We start from the raw sequence: 16934 nt of genomic DNA, 5'->3' as shown, positions 1-16934 counted from the left end.
GAAACAGGGCCTTAAAACATAGCAATCAGGCATAGCATAGCAATGGGTAGAGAATGCTGAAAGCGTGGACTGAGCGTTGTGTGCTGTGGCGACTGTAGGTTCGCGTTCGTTGAATTTCGGTTGCAGTTTTTGTGTTTTTTTTCCTGTGTGCCTGACTACAAATGGTAATGCGTACGTCTTCGTGGACAAGCGGTGCTCGTGAGTCAACAGTCTCGTGGGGACTGCCGTGCAATTGGCTCCTTCAATTTAAAAGAATGCTTATTGGCTCTGAGGAGCGCATTTCCGATACCCTCCATGATTCTGGGAAAACGTATTTGAGAGCGTTTTTCGGGGGCCAACGGTGGAAAGAGGGGAAATGCCAATTTTCGACTACTGCTCGGCACCTTTTCTCGGAAGCTTTTGCACACACTTGGGTAGAACTTACTGTTTTGGTATTTATTCTTAGTTACTGTGTACCGGTTTGTTCAGTTCAACTAGCGTTTCGAACTTTTCTTTAGCATTTCAAGTTAATCAGCGCTAATCATCGAAACTTGCTAGTCCAGTCGTTCGACGCGGGAGAGCCATCGCCCCGATAGGGATATACACTTCGTTACCTCGACGTATAGCCCTCTATGTATACCGCGGCATCAGCCAATCATTTCTCGGCAACCACAGGTCAAGTATCTGGACCCACAGCGGATATCTCAGTAAGTACTTTTGTTAATTAGAAAAAAAATTTCATTACTTCCTTTCACCTCATGGTTTTGACATAACAATACTTTCGCTGGAACATGTTTCAAATGGGGTTTCAAACAATTGTTTTCAATCAGCCAGAAAAGTAATGTAACTCATTTGTTTATTTATTATGCACAGTGCTTCCAAGGTTGCTATAGTCAATTTGGAGGACACGGGTTAGATCCCGGCCGCGGCGGTCGAATTTCTTTGGAGGAGAAATTCTATAGGCCCGTGTACTGTGCGATGTCAGTGCACGTTAAAGAACCCCAGGTGGTCGAAATTTACGGAGCCATCCACTGCGGCGTCTCTCATAGTCTGAGTAGCTTTGGGACGTTAAGTAAACCAAACCAAAGCATTTGTTTATTTATTATGCACAACACTTCCAAGATTGCTGAAGTTGTCAATATGGCTGATAAGATCAATCTCATAATCTTCGCTCTAGCATCGAAAAGTATCTGAGAACGCTTCTTGGTCTCGGTACCGGGGGTCTTCTTGCAAGATCTTCCTTTCTCCTAACAAGAGTATCCAGTGACATGCTGTTCTTTCTTTCTCGGTGATCATAAGTAGCCATCATAATCTGGAAAAGAAGATTTGCATACCGCGTGTGTACTTAATCACATGAGCTACCCTACATAGAATGAACGAAAAAACGCAGTCGCAACCTGACTGCAAAAGTATAACTAGTAAAGATGTCAAGTTCTTCCTTCTTCACACCTCGCTTTCTTCGAGGTGCTCGTTTATTTGGCGTTGGACCAGACAACGAGAAGATCGACGGACTATGATACACGGACAAACAGTGGAACTGGAGTTTTATAGCGCTTAAAAAACTGTACAGAAACAAATACACACAGAAAAAACAGGGGCTACGCACTCAGCCACCAAAGCTTTCACAAGAGTAACACTCGAGCTCCAAGCTCATTCTACACGGCTTGCCGAAAGCCCGGGCCAGCCTACATCGCTTAGCGCAGCCTGACCAAAAACACCCCAGCTACCAAAGCTGACACAAAAGCACACTCGAGCTCCAACCTTTCTCTACACGGCTTGCGAAAGCCGATGCCTCCCTTCATTGCTGCGTGAAGCCTGGCCTATAATCGCGTAGAATATGCAAATCGCTCTAAATAACCTTCTTCGAACTTCCTACAACCAACCGAGGGCCCCGAGGGAGAGAGAGAGAGAGGAGGAGAAGGAGGAGGAGGAGTCGCAGCACACGCTAAGCCACATCTCCCTCGCCCTGTCTTCTCGAGAGCGCAAGAATTTTCTCGAAAATCTGTACGCGCTCGCCCAATCCTCTAGGTGGCGTTGGCGTTGGCTCGCCCCGCTTCGCCAAGGTTGCGGGGGAGGAGGTCTTGGCCTCTGAACATCCACGCGCGCTTCGGGAATGTTTGCGGGAGTTACACCCCTGTCACACGGCCAGTTTCAATGGCCATCGAGTCGAGGGCCTTCGAGATTTTCGATCGCCATCCAACTCGAGGGAGTTGTGTTGCTGCTACACGGCAAATCTCAATGGCCATTGAAATCGTTCTCGCGTCTTACGCCAAGCTCGTGTGGCGCCACAATCGCTACGTTCGGTTTCGCACAAATAACAAAAATATATTGACGAAACTTAACTAAATGTTGATATACACTTTTTTGCAGTCATAAGGCGCGTTCACACTTGTTAAAAAACCCGGCAAGCGAAGCGGATTCGCTCGCCGCAAAAACTAGGACCTGTTATCATCTGTTGACGCCCGGGCGAGTTGGAACGGCCGCGCCGCTGCTGCTTCTCGCTGTGCGCACCACGTCGCAGCTCGCGACGTACACAGATACAGTGAGAAAAGCGCATAAATTTATGCTCTCTACGTACCACGAGCGTATGCACGCTTACGTACGCTAAACGCAGGCGCATTCCCACATTTAGTTCAGCGTATGCTAGCAGAGACGCAAAAATAAACTCAGCCTCTAGTGGCGCCATCTGGTTGTCAAAACGGGAACCATTACTGTCAACAAACCGACTCTCTTAGGCCTAACAGCGGCAGAATCGTCACTCTAAATAAAAAATAAAGTAAATTTATCACTTATAAGTTTTCTCGTAGGCAAGATGAGACGAAACGAAAGACCGGTGCCCCATTTATGACCAGTGAACGGACAGAAAAAGGCAGCAACAACTAGAATTTAGTCCAAAGCGAGGGGTCCGGCTTTGAAGGGCGCCGCCATGTTTGTTGTCGTTCGAAGCAATGCTAGCAACCTTGGGCAATGCTCAAAGGCCTAGAGGTCAGACAAAGAAGTGTAGGAAGGCTAGCCTTGGGAGCCCATGGGAACACTCCGAATGAGGGAGTCCAGGGAGATATGGGTTGGGCGTCGTTCGAGGTTCGGGAGGCCATCAGCAAACTGAAATATGATCAGAGACTCACTGAAATGGAGGAAACAAGGTGGGCAAAAAAGGTGTACAAGTATCTGTACGTGAAAAGTATTAACACAAAATGGACTAATAGAACACGAAACCTAAGAATGAAGTATTTACGGGTGAGGGATGGGACACAACAAAATACTAACGTGAAAGCGGAGGTAAAGGAGACGGAAAGAAAGATGTGGAAAGAAAGAACGCAGGAAAAATCGGCGCTAGGCATATATAGGACACGAAAACAGGACATCAAAAAAGAGCGATTATTCGATAATTCGCGGGGCAGTTCACTGCTTTTTGAGGCTAGGACAGGTAGGACAGGGACTCTGAGAACAAAAACGTATAGGTCCAAATTTGAAGAAGTGGATATTTTGTGCTCTGCTTGTAAAACGCAAACGGAGACCATAGAACACTTGGTTCTGAGGTGCGCAGAACTCCGCCCAACCCTCCCAGAGGGGGCAGCAACGGCCATAGAGATAGCGCTGGGATTTACTGGGGAGGACGGGCGAGTGGATGGGAAAAGTGTGACATTGACGAAGGGGAGGTTGGAGGATTGGTGGCGGAAATCAAGGGAGGGGTGAACTTCTAGGGGAAGAGGATAGACAGATTAGACATTGTAAGAGCGAAAGGGAAAGAAAGGGAAAATAAAAATAAATTAACAATGGGGGAAGTATAGGCTAGGTGGCGAAAGCTACCGCCCGGTACAAAGGGTAAAGCCATTATCATCCATCCATCCATCCAGCCTTCGAAATCTCGATAGAGTTCCGGGCTGCTCCGTCGACTCGATAGACTATTGACTCGATGGCCATTCAAACTGGCCGTTGTTAAAGATGGGGGACTTCAATCCCACCGCTGGAACCAGAGTTGAAGACGGAGGGTTCCTGGAGATGACTAACTCGTTTAGCCCCGCAGGTCCCGGCTCCGGATGACGTTGTCGGACTGCGTTATCGAGGAAACTGTAGAGAAGGGTTTATTCTACATATTTACAGATGAGAAGGGAATGCTCTGATCACAAAACAACATCCCGTTAATTACGGTTCGTATTCCCCAGAAGTTAGGTGGGCGGATGAGATTAAGAAGTTTGCGGGGATACAGTGGCGGCAACTGACAAAGGACAGGGTTAATTGGAGAGACATGGGAGAGGCCTTTGCCCTGCAGTGGGTGTAGTCAGGCTGATGATGATGATGATGATGCTGATGATGATGATTCCCCAGATCCCTGACTGGGGAATTCAGTTCGAAGTATTCTGTCCAATCGGATGGGCAGTTGATGACGCTGGCGGTACCACCCACGGCAGGGGCGGTGCTGATGCTCTCTAAGGGGTAGATCAACAAACACTGAGTTGTCGCCTTGTCCACTACGGCTAGTCTTCTGTGCGTTGCCGCCGCGGGAAAGGAGTATCCCGCAGTCTCCCCGCAGGTGAATGAACCCCCTCGAACTCCCCCGCCGGATGGCCGAAGCACGAGATCTCTTCGAGTACACAGCGTCTTTCAATTAGCAGCCGCGCTCAGCGTGACCTTGCGTAGCATCACCCCGTCCGGTGACCCGAAGACCGACTCGGCCAACGTATACCGCCGCTTCCGCCGTGCTTCCTGTGCATCTCTGCTTCCACCATTGCTGCTGCTGTCGCAAGCTCTCGCCGCATCTTTGCTTAACGAGGACCCACGTCTGGTAGTAATTTCGCCCAGGCCCGTGGGACACAGCGTCCTTTGATCGGTTCGGAGGTTCGGTGGTTCGGAGTGGAACCACCCCGGTCCGTCGTCGTCTATGCTTCTCCGCCGGCGCCAGGCCTCGTCGTATCCCTTGCTTCGCGATGAGTCACATCTGGCTCCCAGGACCGCGTCCCCCGATCTTAACACCGTGTAGCAGCGCTCGATCGCCTTCGAGTCGATAGACTATCGATTCGAGGGCCTTCGAAATGCCCGTGTGACAGGGGTATTAGTTTTCTTTTCTTTTGCAGCGTAAGCTACACTACGCGGGTTGGAAGGAGCTTCGCGTGCCCTGTGCGCCGACCATACCTCGCATGCGCGGCACCCGCGTGACGTCACGAGAGGCGCACGTGCGTCGCCCTCGCCGCCGCCGCCGACGCTCCGCCGAGGCGTGACGTCACAGTATCGGCAGACGCGCCGGAGCCGCGCTCGTCCGCCGCTGTTTATGACTTAAGGCCCATCTCCATGGGCGCATCCGAGGCGCACGAGCGCAGCGCCTACGCGTACCAGCGTACGCCGGAGCCGGTCTGCGCATGCGCGACGCGCCGACGCGAGCCGGCGCTGGCGCTTGGCAAATATCTGTCCATGTCAGATATTCGCGCCTCTCTCGCACCTCGCTCGCGCCGGCGCCGGAAGTGACTCGCTGGTTTGCGGTCGGTGTAACCAATCAGAGAACGTAGTTCTCTCGGCGTCCGGTATGGCCCTTCGCGCCGTTTGCTTCGCCGAGCCGAGCTGAACGCGGTAGCAGCGACGGGTCATCGAGCTGCATACGTTTTCCGACGCTTGTCGCGGTGTGGCGCTGGGCGCGTAAGCGCTGCGCTGGTGCGCCTCGGATGTGTCCATGGAGATGGGTCTTTACGCGCGACACTGCGCATGCGCGAGGAGGGCGCACCGTGCGTATATAATGCCCGGAACATAAGGTTGATGTAGTGCGCTCTACATGGATGTTAGAGAGAGTCGGGGCACTGCTAGTCGGCGGAGAAGACTGGAAAACCTAAATTCCTCAGACTCCGAGGTTGTCGCTTGGCAGTTAGCCGCTTACGCTGCGTATATCCTGGCATAGCAGAGCTAAGCCACTGCTAAATTTGTCGCCGTGCACGCTAGAAACGCCTCGCGCTCGCTATAGCGGCGTTGAACAACTCTCAAGTGAAAACTCCATGGGCCCTTCCTGGGAGTACGCGCGCAGCGTCATCGCTCTTGGCGTACTCCAGAACCGATCTGCGCATGCGCTCTGCAGGAGACGCCACAGTACCTCGGGCGCTGGCGCACGCGTCGTAACCGGGGTCCGGATAACGATAATTGGAGGACAGCAGTGCTCTCGGGGATTTTTTTTTTCATGGATTGAAGCTCTTTCAGGTTCCGAAAACTTTTCTTTGCAGTTTCGGCTATCCTTTCAGCGCCTCCCCCCCCCCCCCCCCCCCCCAAACATGTTTCTTTACGGCTTGAAGAGCCAGCCAGCACCCAGGAAATGCAGATGCATGCCCCTTTTGGACGCCCGTTCCCGCGTATGCCAAGAGCACCGACGCAGGGCGCATACGCCCAGGAAGGGCCTTCGGAGTTGGCACTCCAAGCATGAAAGAATTGAAGCCGTAAGATTGAACTCTTACAGAAATAGATCTGCACGGAGTCCTCCAGGGAGAATGTTAAGGAGATTCAAAAGCAAATTATTCGAAGCCAAATTTTTTTGTGCTGAGCAGTGCATTAGCGCAGGAGGCTGCAGAACAGCTACTAAAGTAGAAACGTTCTCTTAAAATGATAGCTATATCTTACCACCATGACTCAGACACCTCTAGAAGCCAACTTTGCCGGTCAGCTTGTTCCAAACTGCCGGCATTTCTTAATTTTGTCTAAATTTGTCTGCAATTTTAAAGCGCAAGCACATTCCTCGAGAAACACTTACCCCTTATAAAATTATTTTGGTAAAGAGCACAGTAAGCACATGACGCAGTCGACAAAGTCATTGTTGGATAAGGAGTGAGTTTTAGAGAACCCACAAACGGTTTGTGCCACTCTGATGAATAAAAGCAAATAACTACCTAATTATGACACATTTCCTCAGAATGTAACCAACGACAGTTTCCACGTTCGGCTGCTGAGCCTGAGAAGGCGAGTTCCATAGCGGCCGTATTTCGATGGAGGCCAAATCAAATACACGCTTGCAGCGCGCGTTATTACTGCAGGTTAAAGGACCACAGATGATCGAAATAAATCCATAGCCCTCCTCTGCGGTGTCGCTCACCGCCCGTGTGTCGCTCTGGGCCGTCCAAAGAAATCTAACACCATAAAACTTGTTTTCACGCGTATTGCACAGCGCCCGCTCACGCACGCCCTTTTTATTACAACGCTCCTGTCCAACAGTGTACAATTCCATGAATATTGCGCAGTTAAAAACATGTTTCCCTTCTTAGTTGAACAGCGCACAAAAAAAAAAAAGCCGAATAGGTGGCAGCTTCCCTTCGGTCACCCTTCCTATTCACACCCCCTATACGCAACACCCGAGCGGAACGGACGCCGAAATTAATGCTGAATAATTACAGATAATCACACAAAAAACAACAAACAGGTCTGAATTGCAGAGACCGGGAAATGGAAAGCTACTTGTGACATCGGGTATAGAAGAGGAAGGGAAAAAAAATTGGCAGTGGCTTAGCTCTGGCTAAGCCTGGATATACAAGCGAAAAGCTGCAGTTATGCTTTGTTTGGCGTCATGGCACCACGATAACGGTGTAGGCAAGCGCGTTATATAGCCCTCCTTCCGCATGCGTAGTAACTGTGGTAAAGACGCAGCTGCAACGAAAGGTCAACGGTGGCGAGGAGGCGGCGCACATCCGCAGTAGCGTGCGGCTGCGCCGAAAGGTCAGGCGGCGGAGTAGCCGGCGGCGGCGGCGCCGCGCGTGACGTCACTCGGTTTCGCGCATGTGCAGAACTCGCCATTCGGTTTCACGGCATACGCGAAGCTCGGCTCCGACCCTCGCAGTGAAGCTTTTCGCTTCATAAAGAAATTTTTAGGAGTTCGCAATCACCGTAGTTAGTTTATGGGGTTTAACGTCCCAAAGCGACTCAGGCTATGAGAGACACCGTAGTGAAGGTCTCTGGAAAATTCGACCACCGGTGGTTCTTTAACGTGCACTGACATCGACAGTACACGGGCCTCAACAATTTCGCCTCCATCGAAATACGACCGCCGCGGCCGGTATCGAACCCGCGTCTTTCGGGTCAGCAGCCGAGGACCGTAACCGCTGAGCCACCGCGGCGGCTGCAATAAGTGTGTGGGACACATTTGCTCTTTACAGCAACTGAGAGCCCCTGAAGAGCTTTTTAAGGCGAAAGCCTTTGATGCCTCATTGTAGTCGACAGAAGGTTGTCAGCAAAATTCAAGGGGCACTTTGACTGTCTAAAGTGCGTAGAGGCGAAAGCGTTTTCCGCACCACTTTGCCTACGTGACAATGGTGACGTCACCACTGGATAACGTCACACATAATTGATGACGAAGTAAAGACAAATTACTATTTAATCCCTAATTACTGATTGATCACTCTGCCCTAATTGACTGCAAATTAATGGCGCTTAAGCTTCGCCTTTAGGAGTGGAACGCGACAGCGTGTTTTAGCGCTGCCAAGGAGTCCACGGAACGCCACCATCCGTTCGGCGCGATGCCCTTTGAACGCAACGCTTTTTGAGGAAAGGAAATGGCGCTGTAATTTTCAGCCATCTCGGTGGACACCTTAACCGCGCCGTACAGGAAGTGAGGAAGTGGCAGAGAAAGAAGGAAGAAGGGCCTTAATGAAGAAAGTGAAAATTGTATTTGAAGAAAGGAAATTGCGCAGTAACTGTCTCACATATCTCGGTGGACACCCGTCAAAACGCAGACACATCTGTCGACACGGCTGCCCACACGGACGGACGCAGCCTCGTTCTTCTTGCACTCCCATTTCCTCTCTTCCTGTACGGTGCGGTTCAGGTGTACACCGAGATGACAGACAATTACTGCGCCATTTCCTTTCCTCAAAAAGCGTTGTTCAAAGGACAAGGCATCGCGCCGAACGGGTGGTTGTGTTCCGTGGACTCCTTGGCAGCGGTACAACACGCTGTCGCGTTCCACTCCTTAAGTCGAAGCTTAAGCGTCATTAATCAGCAGTTAGTTAGTACTCAGTCATTAATCAGTATTTAGCCATTAATTAGTAATTTGTCAAACTTAATAATTAGTCATTTATTGTGTGCGACGTCCCTAGTGCCACAGAGGTAGTCAAAGTAATCTGGAAAAAGCTTTCTCCTCTACGCACTTTAGACAGTGAAAGTGCCCCCTTAATTTTTTGATATCGGATTAATGTGACGAAGTGCAAATAGTATACCACGAAAACCGACAAAACTATTTATTCTGAGAGCCTGATTCGCTTTAAGTCTGTAATTAAACTATTGTATTCTAATCACCCCCTAGAGAATTATAAGAGAAAATTTGTTTTACAGTCCCATCAGTTAGGGCACCAGCTACATGTTAAATTTTCTAATGAGCGACAGCTGTTAAGCCATTTGCTGGACAGTCTTACGGTACACTGGAATTGAAATATATTCGTTTAATATAACTGGCACCAAATCCTGGCCTTGAAAGCAATAGCAGACATGCTACTTCTAGTGAGCTCCAACATTTGAAACACTTCAATGTTTCAGATACACAAGAGTGCTGGTGTGAAATAAGCATTTATCTTGGACTGAATTTTACACTAACTGCTGAAACAAGCGTATGTCTTTTTAAAGCTCAGTTCTGATATATGTGAAGAGAACCCCTGAAGCAAGTGCAGTTTAGGGGGCGCTTTATTCAAGGCATTTTATAGAAATGAGAAAAGTGCGAAACGACGAGAAGAATAGCAGAAATAAGATCACTGGTCTACAACTTTATAACTATTTTTCGAGTTTACAACTAATGCAAACTTGCCGCTAGAAAATGGAAGATACTCACAGCGATCGGGATTCTCCTCACAGTAATGCTCGTGAACCTGAAAGGTAAAAATTTAACTGTAAAAAGATTATTTCTTGTCGGGCTTCTTGAAATCAATCAGCGGATTTAAATGAACATAATTTCTGCGCTTGCCACTTCAAGAAATGAGCACACCATGGAAAAACATTACGAAGAGTTGAAGCAGCGCTAATAATTAAGATGAAAAGGACAAACATACGCGATGGCCGAAAAATATGATGTAAAAACCGAATCTCAGGCAACAACGCAGCAAGTCGATTGAAGAAAAGAAAACGGCGACAATATATGATTTCCGCAAATGCTTATAATCCCCGCTAGCTACGAATTTGTTTTCAGATTTGCAAACCTCGAGATTTTGGGCTCTAGCAATTTTTCTGCCTTGAACGAACCTTTAATTGTCCATTTATAAGCTTTTAAAAAAGCAGGCGTTAATATGAGAAGTGGTCTTATTTACCTTAATGTACATTTCTTACATACTTCAGAAAGTTCACTTTTTGTCTTGACATGGAGCATTTCGTACAAGAATAACATTAATGTCGGTGCGCAAACATAACAGAGCAGAGCTGCAATATGCATTCCCGAAGTGCCTCTCCCCTTCTTGGCGATGTGGACGTAAACCGCCGCCATGGCTGTTCAGTAGATCGGAATGAGTGAAGAGACAGAAAGGCTCGCCCATATTTGTACAAGACCGCATCATACGAGGGGGTACCCAAAAGAAACCGGACTAAATTTTTTGGTCGGCAAAGCTGCTGTGGTACCGCGTTTTGCCACTAGGAGCGCATAGAACGAACATTCCAGAGTCAGTAAGCCGAGTGCCGTCGTTGAAGGAGGTCAGACTAGTTTAGGCAGAGTTTTAGAGTGACGACTGTTATGTGTGAATGTCGTTTTTGCAATGGCTGATTTTCGTGAACAGCGTGCGCCGGTGAAATTCTGATTTTTGCTCGGAAAAAGTTGAATGGAAACTCTTGAAATATTAAGAAAGACGTACAAGGTCGATGCTATGGGGACAACTCAAGTGTTGCTGAATCGAATCCTGAATCAAAGCAACAATCATGCCAATGGAAAACTTCAAATTCACCTCTCCTCAAGAAAGATCGTCAGGTGAAACCAAACCTCAAAAGAATGCTGATTTGTTTTTTCGACGTGAGAGGAGTCGTCCATTGAGAATTTGTTCCGCAGGGTCAGACAGTTAGCCAGGCTTTCTACTTGGATGTTTTGAAAAGATTGGGCAACAGTGTGCGTTGGAAGCGGGCAGATTTGTGGCGGTCGGGTGACTGGTTTTTGCATCATGGCAATGCCCCTGCTCACACAGCCCTGTCTCTACGACAATTTTGGACCAAAAATGGCATGACCCCTATTCCTCAACCCTCATACTCTCCCGACCTTGCCCCGTGCTACTTTCTGTGTTTCCTAGAATGAAAAAATAGGTGAATGGAAAACGTTTCGCTGATGTTGCTGAGGTGATGAAAAAAACGACGGAGGCACTGTCAAGCATCACAAAAGATGAATTTAAACAATGTTTTGAAAAATGGAATGATAGATTCGACAAGCGTATCATTGCAAGTGGGGAATACTTTGAAGGAGATTGAAGGTTTGTGCTTAAAATGTGAACAAATAAGTTCAAACAAAAATAAGTCCGGTTTCTTTTGGATTCCCCCTCGTATATCCACTGACAAAAAGGTTTGATGGCGGCCTAAGTGGCCAAATACGTCACTCAAGCCAGCCAAGGGCGACAAAGAGCTATGATGCGTCTGGCAGAGAAAGCAGCGACATTCGCTGAGTGGGCTGCTCTTACCTGAAGAGAAAATGCGGCTGAATGCGAATGCTCGCAAAGCACCGAAAGCGGCTAAGGAAGATTAGGGCGCGGTCTATACAGGAGAATAAGCTGACGGTAGCTCCTCAGCAGCCGGAGCAGTCAAGGAAGCTATATACGCTTCCTGGCTCGAAGGAGAGATGCGGGTGAAGGTGAAGGCATGTTCATCGGGCAAAGGCACTAGTCAGCCCCGGTATGCGGCTGCCACCATCTTTGTACCAACCTTAACTGCGCTGCGCCTTTACCGCAATCCACTTCACATTTCCATCTTTCATGTTTAGATGATGCTTAGCGTTTCATACTTAGATCTAGTCACCGAGTCGGTCTCATTTCGTGGCTGTCCCCGGCCATTCACTAGGCGCACAAGTGTTCAAACTTCGCATTCAATGGATGGCTAATACCCATGCTACACGGGTGTTTCGAATGACTTCTAACGAAATATCATTCTGCTCGACTGAAGAAGTTGCGCTGCTGCGTGAAGTTTTTCAACGGCATTCGGCTCAGATGACATTCCACTCGATGAAGCTCCGTGAATACGTTTGAGATTTTGGGATGCTTTCGAAATGCGAACGTAGCCTGCGCCGACTAATAGCCGTTTTTCGTCCCTTCGCCCCGCCCACAACCGCGCCACGCGGCTGCTTCGGTCTTCGGTATAGCTTCCGCTCTGTAGTTGTAGGTTTTCATTTCTGCTGCTCGCATTTTTCGTGTTGTTTTTTTTTAGAAACTAGCACGTGAACTCGCTAAGTGCGTCTTTGCAGGGGATAGTGCGAAGCTGAACATTTACGGCGTGAGCCTGAAATCTTCCCAGGAGTGCGCTGATGAGGACGAGGAAGTTGTTCTTGCTTACATGACATAAAACGCAATCTGCACTTTAGTTCTATTAAATAGTCTGTTTTGTACCGGTTGCACAGTCTAACGTCCGTTACACTGTGTACAGCCTTTCTCCCCCAAGATCTCCAATCAGAGAGGTGGCTCTGGGAAACCTATCAAAAATTTCCTCACTTAGTTCAGCCAAATATCTTGAAGAGCTTCTTAATTTAATTTTCCACTCCTGTTACTTTTTTACGTTTGCTGTGCGATGTCAGTGCACGTTAAAGAACCTCAGGCGGTCGAAATTTTCGGAGCCCTTCACTACGGCGTCCCTCATAGCCTGATTTGCTTTGGGACGTTAAACCCCAACAAAGCAAAACAATTTTTTTACTTGTATGACCCATAACCCATGGCCGCGATCCAATGCGCGTGTCATCAGGAAGTCCACAAGTATTCCTTCAATTCGAATCTGGCAAAGTCAATCGCATTTCGTGCTAACCAGATGTCGAGCACTTGAGAGATGCTGCATCAGTGCATTACTCCCCGTATGGCTAGAAGGTTTCGTGTCTAAAGCTTGAATGATGTTTCCGCGAAGTTAGTTGGCAAAGGAGCCATCACGAGTAAGAAAACCGATTTCACTGGGAGACCATTAAAAGCCCTACTTAGGAAAAATTTAGCCGGTCATAAAATTCGTCCACTGGCTGGACGCAAGTGACATCAACAGACCGGATGGGACGTTACTTTCACCGAAAACATTAACAGTTCGAACGCTACCGCACTGCCAACACGTCAGGTAACTATATATCGCTGTGATTTTTTGTCAATATATCATTCAAAACAGCCTAGTCACTGATATTCGTTTGGAATCAGCAGTGTATAAAAAAAACCATGAAGATTTATTAAGGGTGTTCTCACCTCTTTCTCGGATTTTGGCACCTCTGTATAACAGTATTTACATAATACTGGATATTCCGAACAATTCCTCTTGTGAAGCTCTATGTTGCAACTGTGCATCCTGTCGTCGCAGTATGGACAGCTGATAACTGGATCATCCCTTGGTGTACGCGCCTTTACCTGCAAAACGCAACCACATAATTAGTAACTATGTGTCTAATACAACTTGCTATTAGAATTTCACATGTCCTTCCAGAGGCGAAGCTGAACGGCACACTGGGACAGTGCACGTATCATTCCTTGCAACAGGCATACTTAAGTACAGTGGTGAGCAGCCTTGTCTAGAGCGCTTGAGCAGTGCGCACTTGGTAACAAAAACCGAAATTAGAGAGCAGCCCCTCATTACAGGGCAAAGATTTCGTGCCTGCTTTGTTTACGAGGCTATCTGGCGCTACTTCCGTGCAAGCGTTGCAGCTGGACCCTAGAGACTGCTACAAAATCCGAAATTAGAGAGCAGCCCCTCATTACAGGGCAAAGTTTTCGTGCCTGCTTTGTTTACGAGGCTATCTGGCGCTACTTCCGTGCAAGCGTTGCAGCTGGACCCTAGAGGCTGCTACAAAATCTGGATTTGTTTGCAAGGAAGTGCACCGCCCGAGCGCTCTAGACAAGGCTGCTCACCACTGTACGCCAGACACAAGTCGTGGGAACGGTGTCAACAAAACGGGAATTCCAAACGTAATCTCTTTCATACGAAAAAATGCAAGGGGTTTAATTTTATTCACTGCAGAAACTTTAATGAATTACTGATATGTAATCACTGTACGGTAATTAATTATTCTTTTATTCTCTATTGTCTGCAATTATTCTGTGTTACAAATATAGATAACGAGAATCGGATTATGAGGTTTTGAATATACCAGAACATCTTTATTTTGAAAATTAAAGAAAATGGAAAGCCCGGAATGACAGTCAGCGTTCCTGCAGCTTCTTGCGGAAATGTAATAATTTTAACCCGAAGCAAGCCTCCATATAGTTAGGAGCTTTGGTTAAAGCCACGTGGGGCTTCTTCAGGCCGAGCGCTTGACAATCTAGTTCCACGCGATTAACCGAACAAGGACAACGCAGTTGCGTTAAAGCCGCTTTTAGGACATCATTTACTGTTTTCACAGTCCTGCAAAAGGCAAATGATGACGGTGAGAAGTCGGCCATAGTTTCTCTGCTCTTCTTTGAGTAAAGGTAGTAAAGCAGAACAAGAAAACTTCAACCGGTTCTTGCAGTGGAAGCATGAACAAAAATAATGTCAATCGAAAGCCAGAGAAATATTCGAAAGCTTGTTTGCGGTGACGACCAGAGTAGCACCTGGCAGACCCGCCTGCACGCATCTCACTCGGAAGTATGACTATCTTGACGTCTAGAGGGCTGCGATATTCTCCTGCTGTCAGGTGGCTGGCATGGCAATCACCAAGCAAGCCAATCACCAAGAGAGGCTGCCATTATACCCCAATAATTGTGATGTTCACATTAACGCTCGAATAAAGAAAACGAGCATTTCGTTATTTTGAAATTACATGAATTTTACCAAGATCTAATTCAAGTTACGGATGCGTCTAAAGATGTGGCAAAGCGGTAACCGTGATTTCAAGTTTCAATTAGTTTGCACAAGCACTGGTATATCTGATATATATATATATACCACCTCTTTCCAATATTGGGCGGATTACCTGTGCTGCTTCGGGAGCTTTCTATCTTGCTTTCTAGTATCTTCCTTGAGTTCTCCAAGGTTATGCCGGTTTGACAGACAAAGAAGGGATTGATTAGAAATGCCCTCGTTTACAAGAGCGGTGACTGATCGGTTTTGCTGTGGCAGGGCCTAGCGGTTTTTATGGAACTTGCATAGAGCTTCTTATTATCTGCGAATGACAACACAACATTGTTAATGGGATACCGTGATAAAGTGTACACCCATGTTAACGAGGCATCAAAAGAACGCGGATGGAGACGTAGAAAGACAGAACAGGTGCTCACTATCAACTGCCAAACATTTATTGGGGCACTCAATGGATGCAAAACAGAAAACGAAACAAAATAGCAAAAAGTACATGACAGGCGCCGCCCAATTCATGATTACAGGATTCAGCCAGAAAAAGAGCACGTGAAGCAACATCGAGATTCAAACCGTATCACAAGGATCAAAAGGTGCCCCTATAAATTTTTGTCAGTTCATATTGAGCACCAGTCCTGTCTTTCTCCATCTCCGTCCTCGTGCTTCAGGTGCATCGCTAACGTGGATCCGTGCCAACTCGTCCAGTTTGATTGCTTTCTGAATGATTGGTTTCTAATGGGCTTGCACCTTGGATAACTTTTGCCGGCTTAACCCACAGTGCACCTCATAACTGGCTGAAAATCAATCTGTTCTTGCGGCGCTGCGATATGCGTGGAGAATGATCAGGTAAACAGCCTACTGCTGATCTCTTGCTACAGAACCGCTGCACTAAATATATTTCTTTCAAAAATTTGGCTTTTTTGCCGAGCGCTCCTTACGGAACGTCGAGGAAAAGAACTGAGGTGTTTGGGGATAAAAGAATCATCTTATTATATATAACTAATCAAATGCTTTGGGGCAAAATACACCCAATTAGCATTCACCGCAGCTATTATCGCCCTCGTCAACAAAGTTGGCGTCTATGCATGAAAAGGCATCCTGCATTGACCTCCAGTGGTATTCGTGGCGTCCTAAAACGGCACTCACGTCTCAAAAATTAAATTTATAATGTATCTTGTAATAAGGGAGCAATTACTCATTGGTCATCAACGTATCTTCCTCGGATGTGCGCTCGGATTCATTGGTTATCGGCTATCCACATAGACTCCTAGCCCGTATCTATTTGTTCGTCTTGATTAAGCCGGTGCATAATCAACTGCAGCTCTTCCCGTAGCAGAAGTCCTTTTTTCTCCCTTAACAGTTTTGTTCATAATTTTGTTTTGTAAACCTTCCCGCGCTGTCATGAATAAATACAAGTGCTTTCTCTTGGCACGAAATATTGGCCACGGCCACATAGTCTGTAGTCAAGCACAACTCAAGAATGCAGTGGCAAATACCCTTCACAATGGCCCTCCAGCCAATTCGATTAACCGATTGTTATGCTGGTTCGGTTAGTCCATTCATGGAGGCATGCGTCATTGATCACCGGTTAAACCTGAGGTGATACTTTGCGGCTTCATTAGAACCGATAGCTAGGACTGAGCGGAGGACCTCTCTTGAGAGGCAGTCCACCTTTCGTTCTTGAGTTGTATTAGACCAAAGGAGGGTACAAATGTAATGTTCGAGCTCATCACGGATATTTTTGATAGAGAAGCTGTGCCAGTGAACAAATGTCTAGGCTTCTATTCACCTTACCATGGTTGTTGAACTTTTTCTCTTGTTGCTGAGGTTTACGAAATCATGTGGAGAGTTTCACAGGCCTCGGTTCATAGAAAGTGATCACTTTCATGTAGGTTCGCAATGCCTGATAATCAATCTCCATTGACTATTTTTAAAGCTGTGTAAAAGGATCTTAGATTGAGCTACGTTGAAATGCTCATTTTTGTTGTTAAATGGGACAACAATTTTTGCCATATCTCCAGTTATAAGCCGGTATA

General features: G+C 47.3%; 1 protein-coding gene across 4 annotated transcripts in view; it reads right to left on the bottom strand.

Moving 5' to 3' along the window:
- Nucleotides 1–1052: 1052 nt before the first annotated feature.
- LOC149329807 (uncharacterized) overlaps nt 1053–16934 on the bottom strand; it is a 58849-nt gene continuing 42967 nt past the window's right edge. For all 4 annotated transcript variants that reach the window (XM_089559638.1, XM_089559640.1, XM_089559641.1 and 1 more), the window contains 3 exons: nt 13317–13475; nt 9761–9797; nt 1053–1291 (listed from right to left, as the gene is read on the bottom strand). In XM_089559638.1, the coding sequence (XP_089415764.1) occupies nt 1272–1291; nt 9761–9797; nt 13317–13475 (216 nt within the window). In that variant the 3' untranslated portion in view covers nt 1053–1271. The remainder of the gene's footprint in view (nt 1292–9760; nt 9798–13316; nt 13476–16934) is intronic.

Source organism: Amblyomma mixtum, chromosome 9, assembly GCF_055824585.1.
Source record: "Amblyomma mixtum isolate Tamu chromosome 9, ASM5582458v1, whole genome shotgun sequence".
Lineage (NCBI taxonomy): Eukaryota > Metazoa > Arthropoda > Arachnida > Ixodida > Ixodidae > Amblyomma > Amblyomma mixtum.
Note: the sequence above shows the minus strand (reverse complement) of the source record. Positions and strands in the feature narration are given on the sequence as shown.